Below are 26,697 nucleotides of genomic sequence, written 5' to 3'. Positions count from 1 at the left end.
TCGTTGAAAATAAGTCCCAGGATTACTTACCTGCATTGGACAGAAATTCAGATATTCGGTAATAATTTCTAGCAAGAAATCAGGATTTAAGTTCTCAAAATACTGTATGCCAAGTGGTAGATCTTCTAACTGTGAAAAATGAGTGTCCAGAACATCGTTTAACAAATTAATAACTTCCTCTTGTTGTTTATTTTTCTTCATAGCAAGAATTGCATGTAAATAGGTTAATTCCTAGAAATTAAGTAGTTGTCATTAATTACCCCATTCAGTTGTAAAGCCATTTATTTCTACTTAGATTTCAAACATTTATGAAGTGCTATTTATGTGCATTATCTGTTCGAATGTAAGTATTAGCCTGGACAAACTTTTAGAATCTTTTTTTTAAACTTTTAGAATCTTATACAAGAATATTTAAAGTCTAATTCTGTGTGGAGGTAAGTTAGTAAATGCAATTATATATTAAAATTAGTGTATATGTTAAAATTAGTGAAAGCCATTACTATTACTAAAATTTAAAATCTCGTATTTTATAAACAGTACCTAGGATCTACCATCTGATAAAATAAAACACTGTACCGCAGATTTTCCAATAGACTGCTGAATTTCCCTAAGGAATTCTAGCTGCTGATCTGCATCCTGTAACTGCCCTTCAATTAATCGACATCGGATAAATCCTAAAACCAAACAGGACAAAAACAGTCAAAGTCCACCTCAATTCAGGCATGTACACTTCAAGCTAACACAAACATTAATGAAACAGATTTTCCCTCCATAATAAAGTATTAATCATTATAATAAAGTATAATAGACTAAAGTAATACTACTTCCGATTTAAGAAAAAAAGAATAAAAGAAAATAAAATGGGCAGCTTTGTACCCAAATAAAATCAGTTACTAAGAAATTCAAAATTTATAGGAACTATCTCATAAAAATCTATTCTCTCAGACAATGGACTCTGAAAAACAGGCTGGGGGTTCTAGAGGGGAGGGGGGTGGGAGGATGGGTTGGCCTGGTGGTGGGTATTGAGGAGGGCACTTATTGCATGGAGCACTGGGTGTTATAGGTAAACAATGAATCATGGAACACTACATCAAAAACTAATGATGTAATGTATGGGGATTAACATAAGAATAAAAAAAAAAGGAAAAAAAAATCTATTCTCTCAAGATATTTAAGAAATAAAAACTTCATTTTTAAAGACTTATGTTTTTTTTCTATTGTGGATAATGGAGGACAGTTTAATTTTAGAAAACCACAACATACATTTTTTTCTCCTTTAACAGCATGTATTAAAAGGAATTATGACTTGCATCTCTCTGAGGAACATTTAGGAAGAGCTGTCGTACCAGTCAGTGCAGGGATGCTAGTTTCATCAAGTGTCATGGCAGTCTTATACCACTTCAATGCCTCCTTAACTTTTCCTTGCAAAATCATTTGGTATCCAAGTTCTGCAGCAAATTCTGATTGCTGAGGGGCTAAACTAAAAGCTCTTTCTAGTAATGTCTGAATTTTTTGAAGAATGAGTTGACTTCGCCCACACTAAAAAGAAAAAAGAAATTTTAGACTAGAAAGTCAAACACTTCTACTCAGGTGGGAGGATTATTTTTTCCTAAAGATACAAATTATTTGTACTTCATAGAAATAGAATGAAAAAATAAAAGTATTTAATAATCAAATAAAACTTCTCTAATTACTATCTAGACAGTACAGCAAAAGTTTATATCCTAGCAGAACTTAAAATCCTAATGAGCTATTTTAAACAATAGCTTCTTGAAAAGTATACTCTAATGAAGTTGCTGTACATTTTTTAGAACTTTTTCTACTTTTCATACTTTTTAAAACTGTCTCATGATTGTTTTACAAATTAGACAAGAAAATTGTTAAAGGTTTATATATATATATACATATATACATATATATACATATATATATATTAATCTAATCAAAACTTAAGACAAGGATTTGCTTTCCCCCTAAGGAGAAGGTATGCCACCATGGAGGATATTTTAAAAGATCACGCATTAGAATCTTTATGAAAAAAGCTTCAAAAAAATTTTAAGAAATGGCAACTCTGCTGAAGTATGTAATGTTCTAACATAATAACTTTTAAGAGTAAAATACTAAACTGTTTGAATTTTTGTAAGCTTGTTTAAAAACTAATCAAAATAAATTATCTGGCAATAAAGTAAATAAAAAAGGTAAATATCTTCCTTAATTCACTCTTGTAATAGCACAGGATTTTTTTCCCTCTACATTTCACACAATCTGACAATCTGTTTTTTAACAAAAGAATTCAGTTTCAATGTCATTTAATAATTAAGATCCTTGATTTTTTCTTTCAATTTTATGTCTAGTATTTCACTTGAATATACCGTTTTCCTTATTTTTTTCTAGTTTAATTAAGAACTTTTTTTTTTTTTTTTTTGATTTTATTTATTTATTTGAGACAGAGAGAATGAGAGACAGAGAGCATGAGAGGGAGGAGGGTCAGAGGGAGAAGCAGACTCCCTGCCGAGCAGGGAGCCCGATGCGGGACTTGATCCCGGGACTCCAGGATCATGACCTGAGCCGAAGGCAGTCGCTTAACCAACTGAGCCACCCAGGCGCCCTAATTAAGAACTTTTCAATCCTCTCATTCCTTGTATTGAGATTCTGCAGTATTTTTCTGTTCCATTCCTAATGATCTTCTTATTGGATGTTGTAATAGAAACATTTCTTTACTACTATTATTAAAAAAAAAAAAAAAAAATCCCAGCCATTTTCCCCACCAAAATTGTCTCCCACCCATGTTAAAACTGTTTTTCAAATACAGTTGACCCTTGAATAATGCAGGGGTGAGGGTGCTGTCACCCACGCCCTACCCCCTTCTCCCGCACCACACAGTTGAAAATCTGCATATAGGGGCGCCTGGGTGGCTCAGTCGTTAAGCGTCTGCCTTTGGCTCAGGTCATGATCCCAGGGTCCTGGAATTGAGCCCCGCATTGGGATCCCTGTTCAGCAGGAAGCCTGCTTCTCCCTCTCCCACTCCCCCTGCTTGTGTTCCCTCTCTTGCTGTCTCTGTCAAATAAATAAATAAAATTTTTTAAAAAAAAGAAAGAAAAAAGAAAATCTGCATATAATTTTTGACTTCCCAAACACTTAACTATTAATAGCCTTCATTGACCACACCTTCCTGATAACCGAAACAGTCTATTAACACATATTTTGTATGTTATATATTCTTACAATAAAATTATAGAAAAGAAAATCGTAAGGAAAATACATTTACAATACTGTATTGATTGAACACATCTGCATTAAGTGGACTCACACAGTTCAAACTTGTGTTGTTCAAGGGTCAACTGTAGTTTCAAAAAACAAAATAAAGAATAACCCTAGTTATAAATCCTATGCTCTGATTAATAAATGACTTCCCACTTCCTTTGGAATTTCCCACTTCCCTATCCTTAAAGGCTCCACAAGGGCTACTTCCATGAAGGCTCCATTATGCCTTCTTATGGTTGGAAATCATATCTCCTCTGAACTGACTTTCCTACGAATGTATCACATATTTACATACGTATGGTATTTTCATTCTAGGCCATATGCTCTTTGATGCCTCAACCTTTGTGACTTGTTTTATATTCCCAGCCACAGATAACAGAGCTCTGTTACATAGCAGGCTCTCTTACAGTTCTGCTGAAGGCTACTGTGATCTTATAAAAAAGTTGAGCATTCTGTGGTTCCATGGCATCCAATGCATTCTCTAAGTTTTCCAGCTTGGTGGCAGCCTAAAACAAAAGTATCAGTATAATTTTAAAATAAGAAAAAAAGAATACATGACATATACACTAATAAGTATTAATATTAAAAAAATCTTTGCTTTTACAAATTCCCTCTTGTCCAGTGAAATCTTCTATGTTGCGAAATGTATTAAAAGTTCTTTTAAAAAGCTCAAGAATTATGAATAAAGACTTGAGTTTTAAGATGTGTTTTTTAGGGGTCCCTGGCTGACTCAGTCAGAGAGCATGCGACTCTTGATCTCGGGGTCATAAGTTCAAGTCCCACACTGGGTATGGAAATTACTTACATAAATAAAACTTAAAATAAAATAAAATAAATAAAATGTGTTTTTAAAATATTTGTTATTAAATGGAAACCTCTGGGTAGATAAAGATACCCATAATATTCAATTAACTATATACGCGAAGCTCCCTCTCCAATAATTAGTTCATGACACACATGAGATATGAAAAATAACATATAATTATAAACATTAATATTATATGAGATCAGATTCTGGATTACCTATATAGTCTGGTTTATTTTAAAATATTTTCTAGAATAGAAAAATCATTAAGACACTGTAAGTAATTTCAATGCCTGGAAAATTTACTGAAGAGATGCCCCTAGTAAAATTCCTCTGGTATTTACTGAAGAACTTATTAGTTGCCATCACATTTAACAATTTAACCAGAACGAAACATGATTCAAATCTACTACTTGTTATAATACTATTTGCTTCAGACTGGATTGTGGCATTCCATAACCCAGTACATAATCAATGTGCTCATTACTAGAGAAACATGAATCTTATTATAAGGTCCGGTCCAGTGGGATGTCATCCTAAGCCCATTTAAATTATGCAAACTCAGTTAAACTGTAAAAAAACTAAGAATTATATTTTGCATATATATTCTTCCATACCTAGCATCACCAGTTACATTAATCGTGTATAGGAGTTTTATGTAGAAAACCACATATACTGTAATAAATGATTTAAGGAATTTTCAAGGTATTTTAAGTATTCAATATTTTTGCTTTATTAGTTGATTTAAGAAGCTCATCACTATATTAAAGTGCATTTCTAGGAATCAAGTAAAAACTACCATGGCATACATTCTGAAAGAGCTCTTCAAGGCTCTAATGTACAGGCATATGTGTGTGTAACTACATATTTTTTAATACAGGAAACTTAAATAATACAACTTACCTTCTCTATGTCCCCCTCCCTACACAAATAGTAAAGAGCCAGGATCCTTAGCGCTTCCACATTTTGATTATCCTGAAGCATTAGCCTGCAGAAAAACATTTCACTTAATATTGAAATAAACTTAATGCATTTTTTTTTTTAAAGATTTTATTTATTTATTTGACAGAGAGAGATACAGCGAGAGAGGAAACACAGCAGGGGGAGTGGGAGAGGGAGAAGCAGGCTTCCCACTGAGCAGGGAGCCCAATGCAGGGCTCGATCCCAATACCCCGGGATCATGACCTGAGCCGAAGGCAGATGCTTAACCGACTGAGCCACCCAGGCGCCCCTTAATGTGGTTTCTTTTATTTGAGGGTTTGAAAAGGCAGTTTGCTGGTCTGACTATTCCACTGTCTAAATAAGAATTTTAATTAGTAAGAGAGCATATCCTTTATGAAAATTATCAACCTCATTATTTAAGCTAAAAAAAAAATTTCTGAATCTTTAATATGTTTTAAAAAGATATGAATAGATTGTATCAGTCCCTTTAAATCCTTTGGCAATCCAGGGTGCCTGGGTGGCTCAGTCGTTAAGCGTCTGCCTTCGGCTTGGGTCGTGATCCCAGGGTCCTGGGATCGAGCCCCGTGATAGGCTCCCTGCTCCGCGGGAAGCCTGCTTCTCCCTCTCCCACTCCCCCTACTTGTGTTCCTTCTCTCACTGTGTCATTCTCTGTCAAATAAATAAATAAAATCTTAAAAAAAAAAAAAATCCGTTGGCAATCCTAAATAAAGTATTAGTTAACCATATCCAACAGTATAGTAAAAGAATAATTTGGGGCACCTGGGTAGCTCAGTTGGTTAAGTGTCCGATTCTTGATTTCAGCTCAGGTCATGATCTCAGGGTTATGAGATCGAGCCCTACATCAGGCTCTGTGTGGTGTGTGGAGCCTGCTTAAGATTCTCTCTCTCTCCCTCCCCCCATCACCCTCTCCCTCTCAGAAAAAAAAAAAAAGAATAATTCACCCTGACCAGGAAGATGTATTACAAGAATTTCAGGAATGAAAAGATGGGTTAAACATTTAAAAATCTGTTAATGTAATTCACAACATTAAAACAGATTCCTATGTGATAAAAACAAATCAGAAAAAAATTAGTAACAACTCCCCTTTCCCAAAAAAGACATAAACTTAGTAAAAAATATGCAAAAGCTATATAAATTCCTAAACTTTACTCAAGGACATTTGAAAAACTGAACAAATGGGGTAACTAACACACTAGGTTTCTTCTTATCATGAATGGTGTGGTACATTGAATTATTAGCTTCAGTCTTCCCACCTTCCATTAATACATGCTTTCCACCATGAAAGTGAGCAGTTCCTCCCATAAATGCTGACATGTACTTTACTGCTTCTTGGCTATGGACCTGGACATTTTCCTTATATTGGTCAATGGAACGTGAGTAAGAATGGCAGTGTGCCACCCCAAAGTTTCAGAGGCACTGAATATTTCTGCCTGTCCTCTTGCATCTCTGCTATCACCATGAGAAGAGCTTCCTCTGGGTAGCTGCTGCTCTCTGGCTTGAGCCCAGAGAAGAACACCCTCAGAGCTGACCAGAGACCAAACTGCAACGAGGTGCTACACCCAGCCAGCTGGATCTAAAATCTGAAGCAGAACCCTGGGCAAGCCTGGTCGAGGTCAGATGATCCTTACCAAAGTGAGAAATCAGTGCTTATAGTCATACGCCCTGAGATCTGTAGTTGTTTGCTATGCCCCGATAGCTGCCCCATGATAATACTCATCTTTGGTTAAAAAATATTTTTCCCCAAATAATCTATAGATTTAATGCAATTCAAACCAAAATCTTATAAGGTTTTTTTTTTTTTAACTTGGTAAGTTAATTGACAGTCAATTGCAAAAGAAGAGCCAAGAAAACTATCAAAAAAGAAACATGATAGAGAACTTGCCCTAAAAAATATAAAAATCCATTAGAAATATAGGAAAGGCTAGACCCAGTTTAAAAAAAAAAAAAAAAGGACCAGTCAGCATGGGGGGGGGCTCGGTGAATAGCTTTTGGTATTAAAAAGATGCTCAATCTCAACATAACTGAAGAAATGAAAATAAAAATAAGGTTTGATTCTACCAGATTCTACCACTTTTATTCTATCAGATTGTTAAAAACAAAAACACCACACCAATAATAGCCAGAATTAATAAAGAAGGGGGAGGGGGCATCCAGTAGACTACTGATGGGAGTATAAATTAGTATAAATTCTTAGGAGAACAATTTGGTAGTGTCTTCCAGAATTTCAAACATGCATACCTGAGGCAGAGACTGCAATCTGTCCCCTCAAATCCATTCTCTCTTTATTTGCTTGGGCACACAGCTAGCCTACATTTTCCTGCCACCTTTGCAATTAGATGTGGCCCATGGGAGACAAAGCACTGTATGCCACTTCTGGGCCTGGGCTTTTAAGAAAAGTGGAATGACTCCACCCTCTTTCCCTTTGTACCAGCTGGATAGCAATGTCGTGAGGTTTTAGGACAAGGCAGGGTTGCAAGACGGAAAGGGACTAGGTCCCTTAATGATGGTGTGGAGGAAGGCTGCTTGATCAAGATTTACACCCACTCAAAATAGTTACATATCACAAGAAAAATTCTATTATGTGTTTAGATCTTTTTTTTTTTTTTATAGGAGCTTAGCCTATCCTAACAAATATGATTCCCTTTAACTCAGGAATCCCTTATTTGGGAAACATCCTCCAGAAATACACCTATTTGTGTATAAAGGGGTGTGTGTGTGTATAGGCCTAAATGTCTACCAATGAAAAAAGATAAACTATTTGTATGTTTATTTTATAGATGTTTTCATTGTTAGAAAAGAATTATGTATATCTGTATAAATGGATATAAAAGAACATCCACAAAATACTAAGTTAAAGAAAAATCAAGTTTAGGGGCACCTGGGTGGCGCAGTTGGTTAAGTATCTAACTCTTGGTTTCAGCTCAGGTAGTGATCTCAGGGTTGTGAGATCAAGCCCCGCATTGGGCTCCATGCTCAGCACTGAGTCTGCTTGAGTTTCTCTCTCCCTCTCCCTCTGCCCCTCCCCACCACAACATGTACTCTCTCTCTCTAAAATAAATCTTTAAAAAAAAAGAAAAATCAAGTTTATAAACTATATAACAAGTCTATTTTTTACACACATCCCCCAAAATATATTTTTTATATATTGATTATCCCCTCACCCCCTCACTCACACAGTGCCTAGAAATCTAGAAAAATATAAATATCAAAGAGTTACTAATGTCCAAATTGTGGCCTCCAAATATCATTTCCCACTAAAAGGGATTAGACTGCATTCCACAATGGCTAATACCTGTTTGGGGCAGTAAATATACAAAATGACCCTAGTATATCTTGCTGTATACCAAATAGCAAGGAAACTATCAAAGACTACTAGGATCATATGAAAAGAACTTAAAAACTAACTTGAAGAGGCTACTAAGAGCCAAAGATGAGACAATTTGAGACAAATTGAGACAATTATAATAACCAAAATGGTTAGAAACATGTAAGTTTAATCTATGTCATATAAACAAATCCAAACTACTGATCAGTCACTACTGCAGGATGCCAGGGAATTTTTAAACTTTTTTTGGTTTTTGAAACCCAGAAATAAAAGACTCAAGCACTTATCCAATTTTTCTTATATGAACTATAGCACCAGATAACCACCAGTAGATTAGAAGGTTGTTTTTTTTTTTTTTAAATAGTATTCCAGCTAAGAAATGAAGAAAGAATGATATAACCATATTAATCCTACAGCACCCACATACTGAGCATAAATTTCTGAGCCACCTGGGTGGCTCAGTCAGTTAAGTGTCCAACTCTGGATTTTGGCTCAGGTCATGGTCTTGGGGCTGGGAGATCGAGCCCCGCACTGGGTGTGGAGGCTGCTTAGGATTCTCTCTCTCCCTCTGCCCCTCCCCCCACTACCTCTCTTAAAAAAAGAAAATTCTGCTAATAGCACAAAAAGACAAGCGCAGATTATGTCCCTTTGATGAAAGAACACATCACCACTTACTAAATAATTGCAAAAAAAAAAAATTGAACATGAATCTAACCAAGCCTCTATATCCAGTACCAATTTATAGGAAATTCATAGGATAGCAACAAGTTATGTGGTACATAGCATGTAGTCAATAAAATTCGTATGGAAAACCTACAGGATAAAAGACTGGTTTCTTTAACTTACACATCAAAAAAAAAAAAAGGGGTGGGAGAAGTGGGAGGCAGGTGGAGGGAGAAAAAAGGAAAATGAGAAGGGGCGGAGAGAGAAAAGGAACCCTCCAATGACTTCACACTTCAGAAGAAAAATCCAAATCCTTAAGATGACCAAGACCTTTCATATCCTGGCTCCCTAAGACCTTTCACATCCTGGCTCCCCAGCTCCACCCTTCTGCTCTGACTTCACTGTCCAGTCATTTTATCCCCTCCTACTCCTTAAAAATATGACACAAACTTTTGCCTCAAGGTTTTCGCACTTGTTTTTCCTTCTTTCTGCAAAGTCTTCTTCCAGATATCTGCATGGCTTGCTCCCTTAGTTCAAACGCCATCTGCTCACTGAGGCCTTCTCTGGTCATCCCATCGAATGGAACCCTTCCCCCCACTCCCTATTTCCTTCCCAGCTTTATCTTGTTCTCCATAGCAAACTCTCTAAAATACTACATAACCTCTTATTTGTTCTGCTTTTTATGTGGTTCCTCTCATTTGAATATAAGCTTCACAAGGGCAGGGTCATTTTCCATAAAAGAGTATCTTAGAACAGCTATTCAGATATTTACATAAATCAATAAATTGAGTTTTTAAAAATCATGCAATGTTAAGTTCTTCAATTCTATATTGTTTGAAAACATCAAACTTAAAATATGAAAAAATCAAACTTAAAATATGATAAAAATATATAGTTGTTTTTTTTTCCTGGAAATTATAACCAGATCCAAAGGTACTTGTATTATATTTTTTTACTTAACCTCTGTGCTGTTTCAACAGTCTGGTCCCAATCCTGTAAGGCAAGTTGTAGTTTCATTTTCTTTACAAAAGCAGGAAGGAAACTTGGAAAGTTCACTATTATCTGGTTCACAGTCTCCAGAGCACTGGAGTAATTCTGGCGCATCTCAAGGCATTGCGCCTAATGGGAGAAAAAATGTGGTATCAAAACTGTGATCATATATACCAAGGTTCTCACAACAGTTATCCTGGAAGAGGTACAATACTAGTGTTTAACACATTCTATATTTTTGTTTTCTGACTTTTCTGTAGGGAACAGTTATTTTTATAATGAGAAGTACAAAATAAGTTTTTAACAAAACAAAAATTTTAAAACATTAAAGAACAATAAAAATATTTTATGTAATTGACTTTGTTATAAAACCCTAATTTAAATAACTAGAACAGAAAAATTATCTTTTAGAATAAAATATTTCTAGGTTATTTGCAAAAAGCATCTAAAATGAAGAGATTTTGTATGTTTTTTTAAAAAAATTACTTTCAGGCTAAAGAAGATAAGACTTTAAAAAATAAGCAAAATAAAGTTCAAGCAACTCCTTCTAGCTCAACATTTTCAATTCTAGAAAGTATTTTAAGGAAATAACTGAGTAAGACCACAAAAAAATATAGATTATAGTTATGGCAGATTTCTAATAGATATAATGGAAAAAATAAAAATAATCCAAAATGTCCATACAGGATTAAATTATAGCCTATCTATTTAATCAAATTTTAGGTGGTTATATGGATTTGTAGATCTATAGTTACTGACATGAAGAGATGTCATTTATAATGCAATAGTTTAACTAGTTATCTTTAATGGTGATATTTATTCTTAATTCAGATATTACTGAATTGTGAATATTTTTTACAATGTCTATATATTACTTTCATAGTCAGAAAAAATAAAGCTATAGAGTTACTGCTTTAAGAAAAGATATGAGGCATATTTATCACATATCAGATTTTTAAAAATTTGCTTCGAGATCTCCTTTAGGAATAAATTTAGTCCTGGAATATCTCAGTTCAAAATGATCATCCAGTCTCAAAAGATGCAATATAATCCTAAAATTGGTTTGAGATTATATTTTCATGTATATTCCCATATAATTATATTCCCATATAATTAAAGTCTGAGAACCATCCAAAGATGCCATTATGTCAAAATAAATTACTATTAAAATTTCTAAATAGCTGAGAAAGATTAATGCAGAGCATTTTTTCAAATTACATATATCTTTAGAATCTGTCTAAATAGCTGGTAATGTAAAAAAAGAAAATCATGTTAAAAGACCACATCTATTACTTCCTTAGACTATCATCTCCCATATGATGCCACATACATATTAAATGAAACTAAATTTGCTGTGTATTTGGTTCACATCATTCCAAGTTGGAATTAGGCTAACGCAAACATCCTCTATTGAATTAATTGAAAAATAAATACATAATTGGGATGAGTTGTAGCAGAAAAAGAATTTAAACCAATCTTAAGTATAGGATGAAAAAGGTAAGTCCCTCCTAAAATATATTAACACCTGAAATTGCCCCACCTTAAGAGATTATCAACTAGCTTTTCTTTAAGAAATAGGGAGGAGGAGAAATGATCAAAAAAAACTTTTTAAAAACTTGATAAATACTCAATTCTTCTAGCAGTGCCTTTAGGTAAAACTTGACTCCAATCAGCTGGAATGCTAGTGTATACCATAGGTGCATATCTGAACAAGCTCACTAGCCACAGAAATTGACAAGAGCGATGAGGGGATATTAACAACAGCCAAGATACTAATAATCCTCTCCTCTTCCTTTTTATCCCCCAATTACTGCTTATCTAACAAGGTGTTTTCCTAACATATACATTTAATTTCTTGTTGCCAAATCAAAAATATGAAAAATTTTAAGGCGTTCTAAAGGCATCAATGGAACTGAAGAAAGGCCCGAATTATACATTTCTACCTACCAATGATTTCTAATGACTCTGTCAATTAATTGCTCATCCCTCACAATATAAGTCAGGTCATACTGTTTCTCTTTTCATCGGCTGCCTATCTGGTTCAAATTAAAAGCCAAAGGCTTTATACAATCAGCCCTGCCTCTCCTCATTCCCCCCATGCCCACCTGCCCCCACACCCACCTTCTTTTCCTCTAGCCTCCACTTCTAACCTCTGCTTTGCTCATTCCACTTTCGTGTCCTGGTCTCCCAGCAATACCCTGAACATGCCTTAAGGTATTTCAACTTGTTATCTCCTCCATTTGTAATGCTTTCCTGCAGGAGCCCACAGAGCTTCAACTCTCACCTCCTATATATGTCTTTGCTCAAATGTCACTTTCTCTGACCACATCATTTAAACCTACAAATTCATAACCCAGCTCTACATCTCCCCCTTTACCTGATTTATTTATTTTTCCATTGCACTTATCACCTTCTAATACGCTACATAATTTACTTATTTATTTTTTTATTATGTTATGTTAATCACCATACATTACATCATTAGTTTTTGAGGTTTACTTATTTATTTTATTGTCTGTCTCCAACAACAGAGTATAAGCTCCAAAAAGCAAGAAGTTTTATTTTGCTTCAGGGTATCCCTAGTATCTGGAGTGATGCCTTGCACATATTAGACTATAAATGTTTAGTGAGTAAATAATATAGGAACCACCACCGACAACAATTAAAACCAATCAAGATTTAGGAATTTGGTAAGGAATACATCTCTCTAGTTTGTTGTTCACTGTCCTGTTCAAATAAAATCCAAGTCCCTCCCATAACTGAGAGCTGATAAAAGTAACATGACAATTATTATCTTTTTTGGGCTACTCATTTTGTTGGGTTTCAAATATATTATGAATAAATTTTAAAACATGATTTATTTACCCTCACTCCAACTCACCTTACCCAGCAGAGCAAAAATATCATTTCCGTCTTGTAATCCCTCCTCAAAATATCTCAGTGCTTTTTTAGTATAAGGTTCTTTTCCTCTTGTGATATCAAGCCATGCTCTCAAAACCTGTCCCTGTAGAATGAAAAATTCTAATCATACTTTCATTTTATTGTAAATGAAAGAAATAAATGTTGATGAAAGAGGTAAACCTAACATCCTTTTTTGTGATTAGTAACAAAAAATCACTCTGTCAAAAATGTTAAGAATAATAAGAGTGTTCGGTAAAACTGTTTTCAAACCCTTTCCAGCCTAAGTCTTAGGAACTGTTATGTATTTCAGCCCTTAAGGTTACAACATATTCAATATTAATATTAAGAAACTTATCAAACATTCCATTAATCCTAAATAACCAATATTCTTACCTGGGACTTTGCTAGTAAATTACTTTAGTAATTTGTGCCACTGAAGCGAGCACTAGTAAATTATTAATAGTAATTGTTAAACATGTAATTCAATACACAAACAAGAATCCATTACCTCTTTTTTTGGGCAAACAGACCAAGTGAACTAAGATGGAAAAACAGAAGTGTCTTGCTTGATACGTATTAAAAATTAAGATAATCTGGCAACTATCTTAATCCTTGTGACTCGTCCAGTGAGTTTCAAATGAAAGGAAAAATGGCCTCAGAAATCAAAGACTGAAGAAGTCATGGATGCTTACTTTCAGAAATGCTAGTGAGTCAGCAGGTTATAAGGTTTATAGGATTAGAAAGAAGATGGATACATGTTACTGTACTTTTCAGTGTCCAAAAAAATTGTGAAATCTGTTCTTCTATCAAAAAATTTCTAGGTTAACTCATAAACTTATAAATCTTTAAGATTATATTTACCTCCCTGCATTTCACTTGAAAAGAAAGATATGAATACTAAAACAATGCTATTTCTCTTTTTTTTTTTAAAGATTTATTTATTTATTTGAGAGAGCGAGAATGAGAGAGAGAGAGTACATGAGAGGGGGGAGGGTTAGAGGGAGAAGCAGGCTCCTCGCCGAGCAGGGAGCCTGATGCGGGACTCGATCCCGGGACTCCAGGATCATGACCTGAGCCGAAGGCAGTCGCTTAACCAACTGAGCCACCCGGGCGCCCCTATTTCTCTCTTTTTTAAAGATTTTATTTACTTGAGAGGGCAAGCATGCGCATGTGTGCAGGAGCGGGGGTGGGGGCAAAGAGAGAGGGAGAGGGACAGCAGGCCCCTCACTGAGCAGGGAGCTGGATGCAGGGCTAGATCCCAGGACCCAAGGATCATGAACTGAGCCGAAGGTAGAGATTTAACCCACTGAGCCACCCAGGTGCCCCTAAAACAATGCTATTTCTATTCACTAGATCAATGTCTGTATTTGAATCATTTCAACTATTGTCTCTGTGTGGATGATGCCCAGCCTTTTTTCTAGTCCAATACCTCGTCTAAACTTTTCTTTTTCCAAAAGCTCATCTACTATCTCCATCACACTGTTCTACCGGAGATGGAAACACAGCATGTCTGGAACCAAATATACTACCCCCTCCAAGATTACCTTCTCATCCCAACATTCTCTGTTCATGTTAACCTGAACCATGGTCTCTGAACTGTCCAGGCTTAAGACCTCAGAGAGACATCCTTGATATCTGACACCTCAAAATCTTGCCCCTGCCACTTATAATCAGTTGACAGCTCTTGTGGGTATTTAATAATTCTCAAACTCATACCCATGGTACAATATTTTAGTCTAGGCTCACAAAACCTTCTGTCAGAAAGCATGTACTACCATTTTTGGGGCTGCACTCTAGTTTCTCCCCACACCAGTTCATCCTATGAACCATCATTACATCAGTCTTGTGCATTTGCACTCTAATAATACCACTACCACGATTAAAAACCTCAATAACGGGGAGGCCTGGGTGGCTCAGTTGGTTAAGCGTCTGCCTTCGGCTCAGGTCATAATCCCAGGGTCCTGGGATTGAGTCCCGCATCGGGCTCCCCGCTCAGTGAGGAGCCTGCTTCTCCCTCTGCCTGCCATTCCCCCTGCATGTGCTCACTCTCTCTCTCTCTCTCTCTGACAAATAAATAAAAATCTTAAAAAAAAAAAAAAAAAAACACACCTCAATGACCTCTGCATTGACTATCAAATTAGATATAAATATGTGTACACATCTCCTTGTTTTTCTTATTTCCATTTATTATTTCCCACCTTGGGAGTACTGCTTCCCTTTCCCATCATCTTTGCATTTGGAAACTGTACCCATCTTTCAGGTTTCAGCTCAAATGCTACTTCCTTCAAGAAATTCTTCCTCATTCTCCTAACACTTATAGATGCAATCTCTGCTTAAATTCTTAGAACAATGCCTAGCACAAAGTAAGTGAGCAATAACTTAATTACTATTTTATATTTTAATCACATGTCTCTCATACCACTTATAAATGTTCTCATAATATTAGCTGGGTATGTGCTCTATAACACTACTAGACTGATCCATCCATGTAAGTAAAGTTTATGTATTCCTGATCTTTGTATCATTAACAGTGCAAATATCAGCGCCTTGTATCTAGAGTTCGATAAGGAAAGTGAGAGGAAAGGACAGATAAGGAAGGGAGGGAGGAAAGGGACCAGGGAGGAATCTTTTAAAGAGTTAATAAATAGCATAAAAACAAACAACCTTAGACAACCACAATTTTACAAAATAAAGCTTTTACAATCTTTTACAATAGTTTTGTAATATTTACAATATTTACAAAATATTAAAATAAAGCTATTTATAAAATGAGAATAGAGTAGAATAATACGGAATACTACTGAAAATATAAGCTTCTTTTACTAGTGTATCTATTTCAAAATAAGAAACCCAGTTACCTCTTTATTGCCATTTGACATTTTGATCATTCTGTCAATATACTCTCTAGCCTTGTCATGACGGCCAATGTGCCATAGAAATAAGCCTGCATGGTACAAAGCTTTTGGCCCAGCTCCTTTACGTTGCTCCTTCACTCTGGCATCTGATTCCAGAATAGCTTCTCTATCTAGGAGGGGAAAAAAGGCATTAAATGAAAATTAAATTCTAGATCAAGTGTTCATAATGGGTCAATTAACAGAGCACAGAATATAGTTCTTCTCTCTATAGCACCACTGTCTAATAGAAATAAAATACAAGCCACATTTGTAATTTAAAATTTCCTAGTAGCCACATCAAAGTAGCAAAAAGAAACAAGTAAAATTGATTTCAATAATATATTTTATTTAACCTAATATATCCAAGTTATCATTCCAACACAAAATTGACATGAAAATTGAGATACTTTATTAAATTTTTAAAATCTCATATGTATCTTATACAAAGTATATCTAAATTATGATGCTAAATTTTCTTCAAAAATACTTGATTTGGGGCACCTGGGTGGCTTAGTCTGTTAAGCATCTGCCTTCAACTCAGGTTATGATCCCAGGGTCCTGGGATCGAGCCCTGTGTCAGGCACCCTGCTCAGCAGGGAGTCTGCTTCTCCCTCTGCCCCTCCCCCTCTCATGCTCGCTCTCTCTCTCTCTCTCTCTAATAAAAAGTTTAATAAAAAAATACTTGATTTGTACTTAGATTCCATAAAATTTATAGCTAAAAATAGCAGATTCATATATTCACTATTCCAAACAAACTTTTCTATTAACTGAATCAAGTATCAGTTTTTAAACTTACATTTAATTAGAATTAAATGTGTATTTTAAATTTAGTCTCTCAAACTAGATACATTTCAAGTACTCAGCAGCCACGTGTGGTTAATGATCACTGTAATGTACACTATAGTTCTACAGTTTATGTCATTCTCAAGATCTAAAGGCTAAATATGCAAATTTTTTTAAATAATAAGACTTGAAAAAATTAGCAATGATTCTAAAATTATTAGGGGCAAATCCAAAACTAGTACTCAAATTACCCAACTCCCTAATCCAATTCTAAAATATGTAAACATTCCTGGCTATTGTCATAGGCCAGTGAAAGGTAATATAATTACTATTATTTACATGGTTTAATACCGATTGCTTGGCAGCTCCCTTACAAAGACGGTCTACCTCTAATAACTCTAACCATTAAATCTATTAGGTACGTACTTAGGACACAAATGTCAATTGGATCCAAATCCTGAATTGAATCAGAATATGGATCAGCTATGCAATAAGTTATAAGAAATGTCAAAGTTGAAGGCTGTGATTCTAACCAACTACCTTTCTGGAAATACCAGAAAACGGTATTATCTCTTCCTTTTATCTCTAATGATACCAATGTAAACTTACATTATGAGCTCATGAAACAAAATTGTTTTTGGAAGGCTACAGATTGCCTGGCAAGAAGACCCTCCAACACTCCCACTTGAACACCTTCATAAGTTCTCATTAAATAGTCATGATACAGAAAGAGAACTCATCAGGGCAGGGGCAGGATTTGTACTTTCCTGCTAGATGTCCATCAAGTCCCATGTGGGGCATCTGTTAGCTGTGACACCATCTGCACAAGCTGGCTCTTACCAGATATCAGCTCAAGTTCTTAAAGCACGACAGCCCTTTTATAATCAGGGCTTATGTCAGCATTTAGGAAGAATGAACGTGAACAATCAAGGGCCTTCCTAGGCAATACTGATGGACATCTGGGTCTCTCCTGAGCTTCACCCCACTCAGAATCATCTACGGCAGAAAGTAGAGTCAGTACTCAGGTGTTTCTACACAGTATTTCTGCCTCCATCTTTTTACTGTCCTGGAAATCACATTTCCCAACAGAACCAACACCCCTTGAGAATAACCAATTAAATGAAAACGTGATTCTAAGAGGAAAATATTTTGTACTAATTTGTTTTTTAGATTTACTGGCTATATCTCTCCATGCAAATTCTCTGCTCTACCTAATACACTCCTGCTGGATCAAAGACCCATACAAGAGCCTAATCCTGAACCACTTCGACATATTTCCCATCGATTTAGCCTGACAAATATGCTTTATATTCAAATCCTACTTGTCCTTCAAAGACCAGATTAAGGCCCCACAAAACCTCCACAGCCTTCTACGGATTAACAGTACATAATCATTTTCAGTTAATTATGGACTCATTTGTTTTCTCATAATTTTATTTAATAGTGACATTAGCATTTAACCTTTGTGGGTTTTACATTTTCTTTTCTTCACTAGACTATAAACTTGATGTCACAGACCACTTTTTACAATTCTTTTGTATTCTCTAACTATATTTGACACAGTCCCTTGCAGAAAGTAAGCATCTAGTCATTAGATTTGTTTACTTGTTACACATATTAATGTTTTAAATAACTTTTTGTTCATTTGTGCAAGTGTATGTGAGGTGAAGGAGGTATGTGATACTTTGCTAAGGAAAAAAATTTTCTAATATTAAGAAAAAATTCTGTGACATCTGATTATTGTCTAATTATTTGAAACATGATCTATATTTACAATGCTATTAGCTGTTAGTGAATGTATATAAAAGAATACAATACTATTTCCTCTTTATTACCTATAATTATGATATTCTGCTTCCACCATTAAGATCCACCACATATTGACAGTTCACACAATTTTAATTGCTGGTTTATGCATAAAGTTCTCTCTATAATTTACTTATACTTTCCAGCCGACTACTGGATAAAAGTTTACTGCATATCTTCCAAGAGCTAGCAAGCCCCCTGTGGGGATGTGTACAGGCCTTGAAGAAGCTTAAGATACAGTGGAAGAGATAAATTGCATATAGCTATAGATTTGCACATAACAAGCTATAAAGTTGGCTGCTGCAGAGCAATTTCCACATATACCTCTTTTGCGCTGTCCTTTGCTTAATAACTGCCAATATACATTCAACTTGATATTAATTCCAATGATCCCTATATATAAATGAAACTTCTGTCGTAAGATATATGAAATATGAAAGGGATATAAGACACATATTTCTTGTGCTTGACATATTTGTAACCTTGTCAGGGAAGATAAGACAAATTGATAAAATAGTATTCACAGAAAATTATAATATAGTATTATTAGACTAAGTGCAACGGTAATTGAGAAAAATCAAAATGAATTGAGTAGAAAAAATTGTCTTAAGCCTTATACTTAAATACTATACCTGGATTAGGACTCATTTTATGGGCATATATCAGTGCAATTAGAGAACAAAGTGATACATCTTGTTTATTTTTAATAGCCTCAAATTCGCGAAGAGCTTCTTGAGTTTTACCTGAAAATCAAAATTATAATGTGAAAAACTGTTCATACTACAAAACAAGAACTTAAAAACGTGTGGAACATGTTTAATAATTAGCACGTACCTTCCATTAATGTACCATAGGCATGATAAAACCTGAACACTGGGTCATTGCCATACCTCTTAACTCCTTCACTGGCAGTAAGTAACACATGATGGAAATATTTCTCTTGACAATAGTAATTAATCAAAGTCTAAAAGGAAATAAGGACTAAATGTTAAAAGAGATTTTGCTGTTCTGAAATACCATAAGAAACAGATATTTACCTAAAATCTTGAATAATCTAAAATTCAGATGTGATTTTTTTTTTCTTCCAAGTTCCTGAAAATATTTTAAAGACTAGCACTTAACACTAAGGAATGCAAAACACAATGAACACAAAATTTTTGAAAAAACTCAATGTTTCCTAATAATTTCAGTCTTCTTTTTCTAAATTGTTTGTTAACAATACTGAAGTTGGGCTACTTTCACCTCTCTCCTTTCCTTTGCCCATATTTTCTTAAAGGTTTTAGAAAATGGGAAAACAGACAAAAAACAGGAATAATAAGAGGCTTCCATTGCCAGACCATAGGATTCTTTTAAAAAAAATCTTGCTTCTATTTTGTTGTTATAGCATTACAAAGTAATAACAAACTGAATTCAGCAATTCATTGTCAAATGTTGTCTTGTTCTCTGAGTTCTACAACAAATAACTGTCAGTAAGAACAAATGATCCAAACTGTTTCTTAATGGAAATTACTATCTTTAAGCCCTTTCTGAAATTGTTTTATTTAGATTTACATGGCAGAAAACTAATATCGGGAGATACTAAGTTCTGATTAATTGGGTCTATGCTTTACACCTTTTGCTCAGGATCATGTGTAAGGCTTGGTTGCTAACCTAATCAAAGAGGGAAGTCAGATTCACTATCGCTGAGATACACCTGATTCACCTCCATTAACCAATCTGGGCCATCCCATACTCACCTACTGACTCTGAAGCTGGTACAGCAGGGGCGAGAAATAAGGATGAAGCAGCAACTGACAGGATTGAAATATGAGTGTCTAAACTGCTCTTTTTTTTACAGTCTTGTTTCTGAAGGGCTACAGTCCACATGCTTCTCTAGAGCAGTTAGGCAAACATTCTCTGTAACTCCTACTCTGCTTCCCTCCTTGCGGTTACTGCTCTCTAGTTCCTGTGCCCCCCACAGCACACTTCAGTAAAGTGCAGTTTTGCTCCAGTGCCCTTCCCTAAGATCGCAGATGACCTCTTAGTTTGCCACAACTGAGGACTTCCGTTCAGCATTTAAGCACCTACAACTCTCCTGAAAGGTATCATAAAAAGGACATGGATTTAAAGCTGAAAAGAACTGTTTTTAAATTTCTGGTCCATCTTACAGCACCTTAGTTTGCTCATTTGTAAAAAGGCTGTTAATTATTTATAGATCATTGTGAGGATTAATTATGGCATTATACTGTAAAGCTCCTAAAAAAATAAGTTCCTCTGAACCCCATACGTTGATGAAGTAAAAAACGTAGTATCCAATCAAGACCTCTCATCTAAGCTCCAGATTCATCTTTCCATTTGCCCCTGCTACCCAAGCCCGAAATCAAGTCATAGCATCCTCCCTTCCAGTTTGCCCAGTCCCCCGATTCTAACCAGTCAGTAAGGCTCTTCTGTTTCTCTAGCCTACGGCCTACTCTCCATACCTTACCACTCCTTGGTTTGTTCAGTCCAACAAACATTTACTGCCTACTAGTGCCAGGCACTGGGCTAGATGCTGTGAATGTGAAGATGAGTAAAATATGGTTCCTAACCCAGAAAAGCTTAAATTCTCCAACTGAAACTAGAATCTAAAGACTAACAAATACAATGCAGTAAATGCAAGCAAGAAAAGAGCTTAGAAAGTGCTTTAGGGATGTCGAAGAATGAGGTTGGGGTACGGGAGGATGGAAGAATAAAAGTAAGGGAAAGATTCTCTGGGAGGACTTCAGAACTGCCTCTTGACTCGTGAACTCCTCACTCTCCCTCCACACATACACATTCTCCCTATTTCCCTTTCGAGATCCTCGAGGAAGACAGAAGACTTAGCCAGGCACGGTAACCTCAAAAACAGACATAAGAAATCAGCAACGATACACAAGGATGGGGTGGGGATGGAGAGGACTGAAAGCCATTTTATTTTGTAGAGCAGAGATTGGCAAACTATGGCCTGCTGCATCTCTTTGTACGGGCAGCAAACTAAGAATGGTTTGTACATTTTCAAATGGTTGAGGGGGAAAAAGAAAAAAAAAGCAAAAGAAGAAAAAAATACTCATAATGTGAAAATTTTAAGAAATTCAAACTTTAGTGTCCATAAATAAAGTTTTATTGGAACAGGGCTGTGCTCATTTGTTTAAGTATGTCTATGGCTGCTTTCAAGCTACAATGACAGATTAGATGACGGAGACACTCTGGCCTGAAAAACCCAAGAAAATGTACTATTTGACCCTTTATAGGAAAAGTTTGCCATTCCCTGTTTTAGAGTCTTAAGAAAACAGATAATAGAATGAGGAGGTTGGAGAGAAAGGTAGGGTCTAGCAGGGCCTCATATTAAGTCCTTGGATTTGCTCCTCTAGTCTAAGTGATGAGGAATCACATAACTGTATTTAGCATGAAAGTGTTTTTATTAAAGATTTCATTTGGGTGGTAGTGGAAAGGATAAATTAAAGTGATGAAAAAAATTAAGTAGATGGGGAAAGGTAGCTCAGGCAAAAAAAGCTGCCAGCGCTCCCTATCACTGCCAAATTGTCCTTCATCCACTTATCTCCACCTAACATTGCACTTCCTGTCTCTCACCCTACTCAAATGTAAGCTCCAAAGACTGGGAGAATTTTTCTTAGTTTTAATATTGCAGGGCTGATTATCTTCAGGGCCTAGAATAGTGCCAGCAATATAGCGTGCCCTCAATACATATTTATTTACGAACAAGTATTTATTGGGTTAATTTAAGGTTTTTGTCCAGCATTAGACTGTAAAATCTGTGAAGGCAAGGACGGTCTCCAGCTTCTAGTGGACACAGAGTGAGCCCTCCAACAACATGTGCCGAACGACTTAATCAGTGAACAAATGGAGACTATCACCCTACAAAAAAACTTGTAATTCTCAAGCCTCATGCCCCTGTTTTTAGATCATTTCTTAAGTGGTCCGTCATAAAATATTTGCTTAACAGATGATCAGTGACAGAGAGGACCATCACCCTCAAATACTCTTCCACTTTCAAGCCTCTGTCTTTGTTTTCATGTAATCTTTCCGTGCCCCTTTCTGTCCAACAGGTTTACTGACATGACTTTGCTTAATTAAGTCCTTAAAAATCGCACCGGGAGGCGCCGTTGTTGTTATTCGTTGACCAAGCTTTCCGAGCCGACGGGATACAAAGTACAAGTACACACCACAAACCGGGTGGGACAAGCACCCGAACGGCGATTCCTTAGCAGCTTGGCGCGCGGGCTGCCCTGGACCTCAAGATTTCAAAGCAGGGCCCACGGAGGTGGCCCGAGTGATGCAGCTACAGGCCCACACGCCACGCTGGGGCACCTGGCGAACTGGGGCAGCAAAAGCACAGCAGGGTAATGACGCCCTCGCTAATTCTGCCCCTCCCCAGGCTCCCCGGCCCCCGCGCTACCGGCAAAGGCAGCTCGCGTCCAGGCCCGCGGCCCGCTCACCTTCAGCCCCTGCGAATCCATGGCTCCCACGGGGCTGGGTCGCAGGCCTCCAGGTCAAGCGCCCGGCGGAGCCCAGCCGAGAAGCCCGGAGCTCAGCGGCCCCGCATCCCAGGCCCAAGCCCCGCTCGCGCTCCAGGACGCGGCGGGAGGGGCGGGGCGGGCCCGCGCTGCCATTGGCTGCCGGTGGCAGGGGGCGGGCTCTCAACGCAGGGATTTGCGGGGAGGAGGTGTTGAGAGGGAGGAGGTGCTGCGAGGACCCGGAGGAAGGGCTGCGGGTGGGAAAGGGGGAGCGACCTGATGGTGCGGAAGGCGAAGGGGTTTCAGACGAGGGAACGGCCCAAGGAGGACAGCGGGTGGGCGGGCCCGAGGATTTGGAAGGAAGGAATTAAGGAACTAGGGCAGGAAGTAGGAAAAAGAGCAGTGTTTCCCATCTCTGGCTACAAAGAAAGACACCATTTTCTGCCCGTTTGTGTAGAGGCCAGTTTCCGCAATGCGACTGTTTGGAGGCCTGACCGGCGCAGAGAAAAACCTTTAACTTTCACGTGTAGTAGTTGTATTACCGCCGCAAGGTGGCGCAGAAAAGTCACAGTTCTTAACAGAAGGGTGATAAGCTTCTTGAGCTCTTTACAGACATTGCTGCAATCCCGTGTTTGTTAGAATACGCTTTAAAGTAGTCTTTTTTTCTCTCAGATAATGATAGAGGCATTTTTCCCAGGATTTTAAGTTGACAATAAAATTACTTCCTGTGCATGGGGCGCCTGGCTGGTTCAGACGTAGAGCATGTGACTCTTGGTCTCCCGGTCCCGAGTTCTAGACCCACGTTGGGTGTAGAACTTACTTAAAAAAAAAATTCATTCCTGTGCCAACTATTGTGTTTGCACCCATTAGGCAACTCTATCAGCTGCTCATAGATTTCTTCAGGTCAGAGAATTAAATTGAATTATAATGAAGTAAGAGATTTCCTATTTCTGCTTCAAGATACTTTAAAAATAGTGGTAAAGATTTGAGGTTTAAGTGTTCTTTGTAGATTCCAAATTTCCATACCATTGTTAATTATCTTACTTTAGTTGATATATTTGGAAGTTGCCATAATCAAATTTTAAATTTGTTGAGCAGGAGGGGCACCTAGGTGGCTCCACTGGTTGAGCTTCTGACCCCAGGTTTGGGCTCAGGTCATGATCTCAGGGTGGTGAGATCCAGGCCAGTGCCTAGCTCTGTACTAGCTCCTGCTCTCTCTCTTTCTCTCTCAAATAAATAAATCAATCTTAAAAAAAATTGTTGAGGAGACAATGAACATTAGCTTTTTTCCATGCTAGTAGGTTAGGTAATGACAATCTAGAAGGAAAAAGTGGTTACTTTCTCATACTTCAAGCCTAGTAATATTTTTCGTTGGTTTCCTTTTAAAGACTGCTCCACCCAAAAAGGCACATACTGTTTTCATGAGGATTATCTTTTTTGTTTTCCATATTCATAGTCAAGCTAAACAGTTGTGGACAACTTGTAAGTGCTGGTCTGATTTTCAAAGCATGTGGCATAATCTGCTCTTTGTATGCAGCAGAAAATACCACAAGCCATGGTGCTCATTAAAGTTTATAATCTTGAACTCTTTGGTTTTGGTTCCAAGTGAAAAGTTCATCTGAAAGAAAATATCTAAGGCTGTGATTAAAGGAACAGGTGGTCAGCTACCTTTCTGAGAACTTTAAAGTTGTTTTTTTTTTTTTTTAAGATTTTATTTATTTATTTGACAGAGAGAGACACAGCGAGAGCAGGAACACAAGCAGGGGGAGTGGGAGAGGAAGAAGCAGGCTTCCCGCTGAGCAGGGAGCCCGATGCGGGGCTCGATCCCAGGACTCTGGGATCGTGACCTGAGTGGAAGGCAGACACTTAACGACTGAGCCAGCCAGCCCCAGAACTTTAAAGTCTAAACTTCGACTGTAAGACCATTGGAAGGCTGCATGCTTGGACCATATTAATTTAGCCCTTTACAGAATTTCCTTCATTGAATTTTGTTCTAAGGTTAAATTATTTAACACAAAACACCATGCCTAGCACTCCATGAGTGTCTGTTGGATTAAATCTACTTTGGGAATTTGCTTTGACACTCCTGGCAACTTGATGTTCTCCGCATAAGGTAAAAATTGTCTTTTGGATCTCAGGCCAGGAAAAACTGTCTTCCCTGAAAAACCACGGAATGTGTTCCTCAGCTCGGACATTTTTATTGGCTCACTTTTGCCTACCAACATTTGAGTATGGCATCTAAGACCCTTCACCTCATTGTCTTTTCCAACCTGCTTCACCCTTCCCAGAGCCTTTATTCCAGGCAAACGGGACAACCATTCTTTCTTCTGGGAATGCTTTCCCCTACTCTGAGCTCTTTCTTCATCTGAGAAAATCTACTCTTGATTCAGAGTTCATCTCAAATCTCATTCTGTAGGAAGGCTTTAGGATCACCGTAACTGGATGGATGTGAGAGATTGCATGGGATAGTAGCAAGAATATGGTCTCCCAGACCTAAGGTAGAGCTCTTGTCTGTTTACTTTTGTGACTTAGAAAGAAGTAATTTCCTGAGCCTTAATTTCCTTATTTACCAAAGAAACTAAACACTTAACATACATGGAAAGTTCCTGACATATACTAGGCATTCTACAACCAGTAATTTCCATTAAACATATGGTGCCCTGCAAGACCTACAGCTCTTGTATATTCTTTGTATTATGGTCTTGGTGTGCTGTTTGCTAATTTAATCTTGTTTATTATATGGTGAGCACCTTAAGGCCATGCATGTAGTGTAGTGGGTAAGAGCTTAGTCCCTAGAGATAAATCATCTGGGATCATATCTTAATACTATTATTCACTAGTTGTTCATTTGGAAAAATTACTTAACCTCTCTGTGTTTCAGCTGTAAACTGAGACTAATACTTCAGAGAGTTGTTAAGAAGATTAAATGAGTTAATATTAATGGACCCAGCAGTATTAGGTACATGGTAAGCAATGAATAACTTTAACCTATAATTATTTGTACTCCCAACTTCTCCAAATATAGAATATAGTATTGATTCTGTAAGCATTTAGTAAATCTTATGAGGACTGTTGGGGCCCTTCAATTGTGTCTCTGTTTAGCTTTCTTTTCTCCCATTCTTAAACTAAGCTACTTTTATCTATATTATTTCGTTATATATTCTAGAAGTTAAAGGAAAACATTTAGGAAAAAGAAGTGGTTCTGGTGAAAATAAAAGTAAAAGTAAGAAAAAATAAAACAGAGATATGGAATTTGGAATCTGGTAAGAACTTGAGAAACGATTGTCCAACTTCTTTATTTTACAAAGGAGTAGAATGAAGTCCAAAAATACAAAGTAACTCACCCAAGGTCTCACAGTTTTCTATTTCCAATCTAGCCTCCAAAGCAGTTATGAATAATAGACAAGATGAAGTATTTTTCTTTTTTCTTAAGGCTATTACTCTAAAGTTGAAACAGGAGATAAAGAGTTTAAAAATGTATGAAATCCAAATAAACTAGCACACAGTTCAGTCTCAGAGGTGACATCATGGGAAAGTTAGAGATTAATGAAGTCAGGAATTAGAGTTATGGCTCTGACCCTTAATAACTCTGCAACTCTAGGCAAGTGGTTAATCTTTCTTTGCTTTAGTTGATATGTTTACAATTGGAGTAATTGGAAATAGGATCATAATATTTACTTTGTCAATGTATAGACTAAATGAGATTATAGTAAGGTCATTGAAAAATTGAAAAACTCTGTGTAAAAGTTCATATCACATTTACAGGAAAACTTCATAGCACAGTTACAAGAAAGCTCCTTAAGTCATGAGCTGTTTGACTATGGGGCAGCC

The 26,697-nt window shown here is 36.8% G+C and overlaps 1 protein-coding gene across 8 annotated transcripts in view; it reads right to left on the bottom strand.

Annotated features, from left to right (window-relative positions):
• TTC21B (tetratricopeptide repeat domain 21B) overlaps positions 1 to 22,987 on the bottom strand; it is an 89,626-nt gene extending 66,639 nt beyond the window's left edge. For all 8 annotated transcript variants that reach the window (XR_014143568.1, XM_081814266.1, XM_081814265.1 and 5 more), the window contains exons 1-11: positions 22,849 to 22,987; positions 19,229 to 19,358; positions 19,027 to 19,137; positions 15,770 to 15,936; positions 12,892 to 13,014; positions 9,982 to 10,139; positions 4,973 to 5,057; positions 3,672 to 3,770; positions 1,347 to 1,539; positions 577 to 674; positions 31 to 231 (exon numbers count right to left, since the gene is read on the bottom strand). Coding sequence is in view for 7 of the 8 variants with exons in the window: in XM_081814266.1 (XP_081670392.1) it covers positions 31 to 231; positions 577 to 674; positions 1,347 to 1,539; positions 3,672 to 3,770; positions 4,973 to 5,057; positions 9,982 to 10,139; positions 12,892 to 13,014; positions 15,770 to 15,936; positions 19,027 to 19,137; positions 19,229 to 19,358; positions 22,849 to 22,869 (1,386 nt within the window). In the remaining variant the exon portion in view is untranslated. The remainder of the gene's footprint in view (positions 1 to 30; positions 232 to 576; positions 675 to 1,346; positions 1,540 to 3,671; positions 3,771 to 4,972; positions 5,058 to 9,981; positions 10,140 to 12,891; positions 13,015 to 15,769; positions 15,937 to 19,026; positions 19,138 to 19,228; positions 19,359 to 22,848) is intronic.
• Between the last annotated feature and the right edge of the window lie 3,710 nt (positions 22,988 to 26,697).

This window comes from Leptonychotes weddellii, chromosome 3 (assembly GCF_054177405.1).
Source record: "Leptonychotes weddellii isolate Sample4059 chromosome 3, ASM5417740v2, whole genome shotgun sequence".
Classification (NCBI taxonomy): Eukaryota; Metazoa; Chordata; class Mammalia; order Carnivora; family Phocidae; genus Leptonychotes; species Leptonychotes weddellii.
The sequence above is the reverse complement of the archived record's forward strand: the minus strand, read 5'-3'. Positions and strand labels throughout refer to the sequence as shown.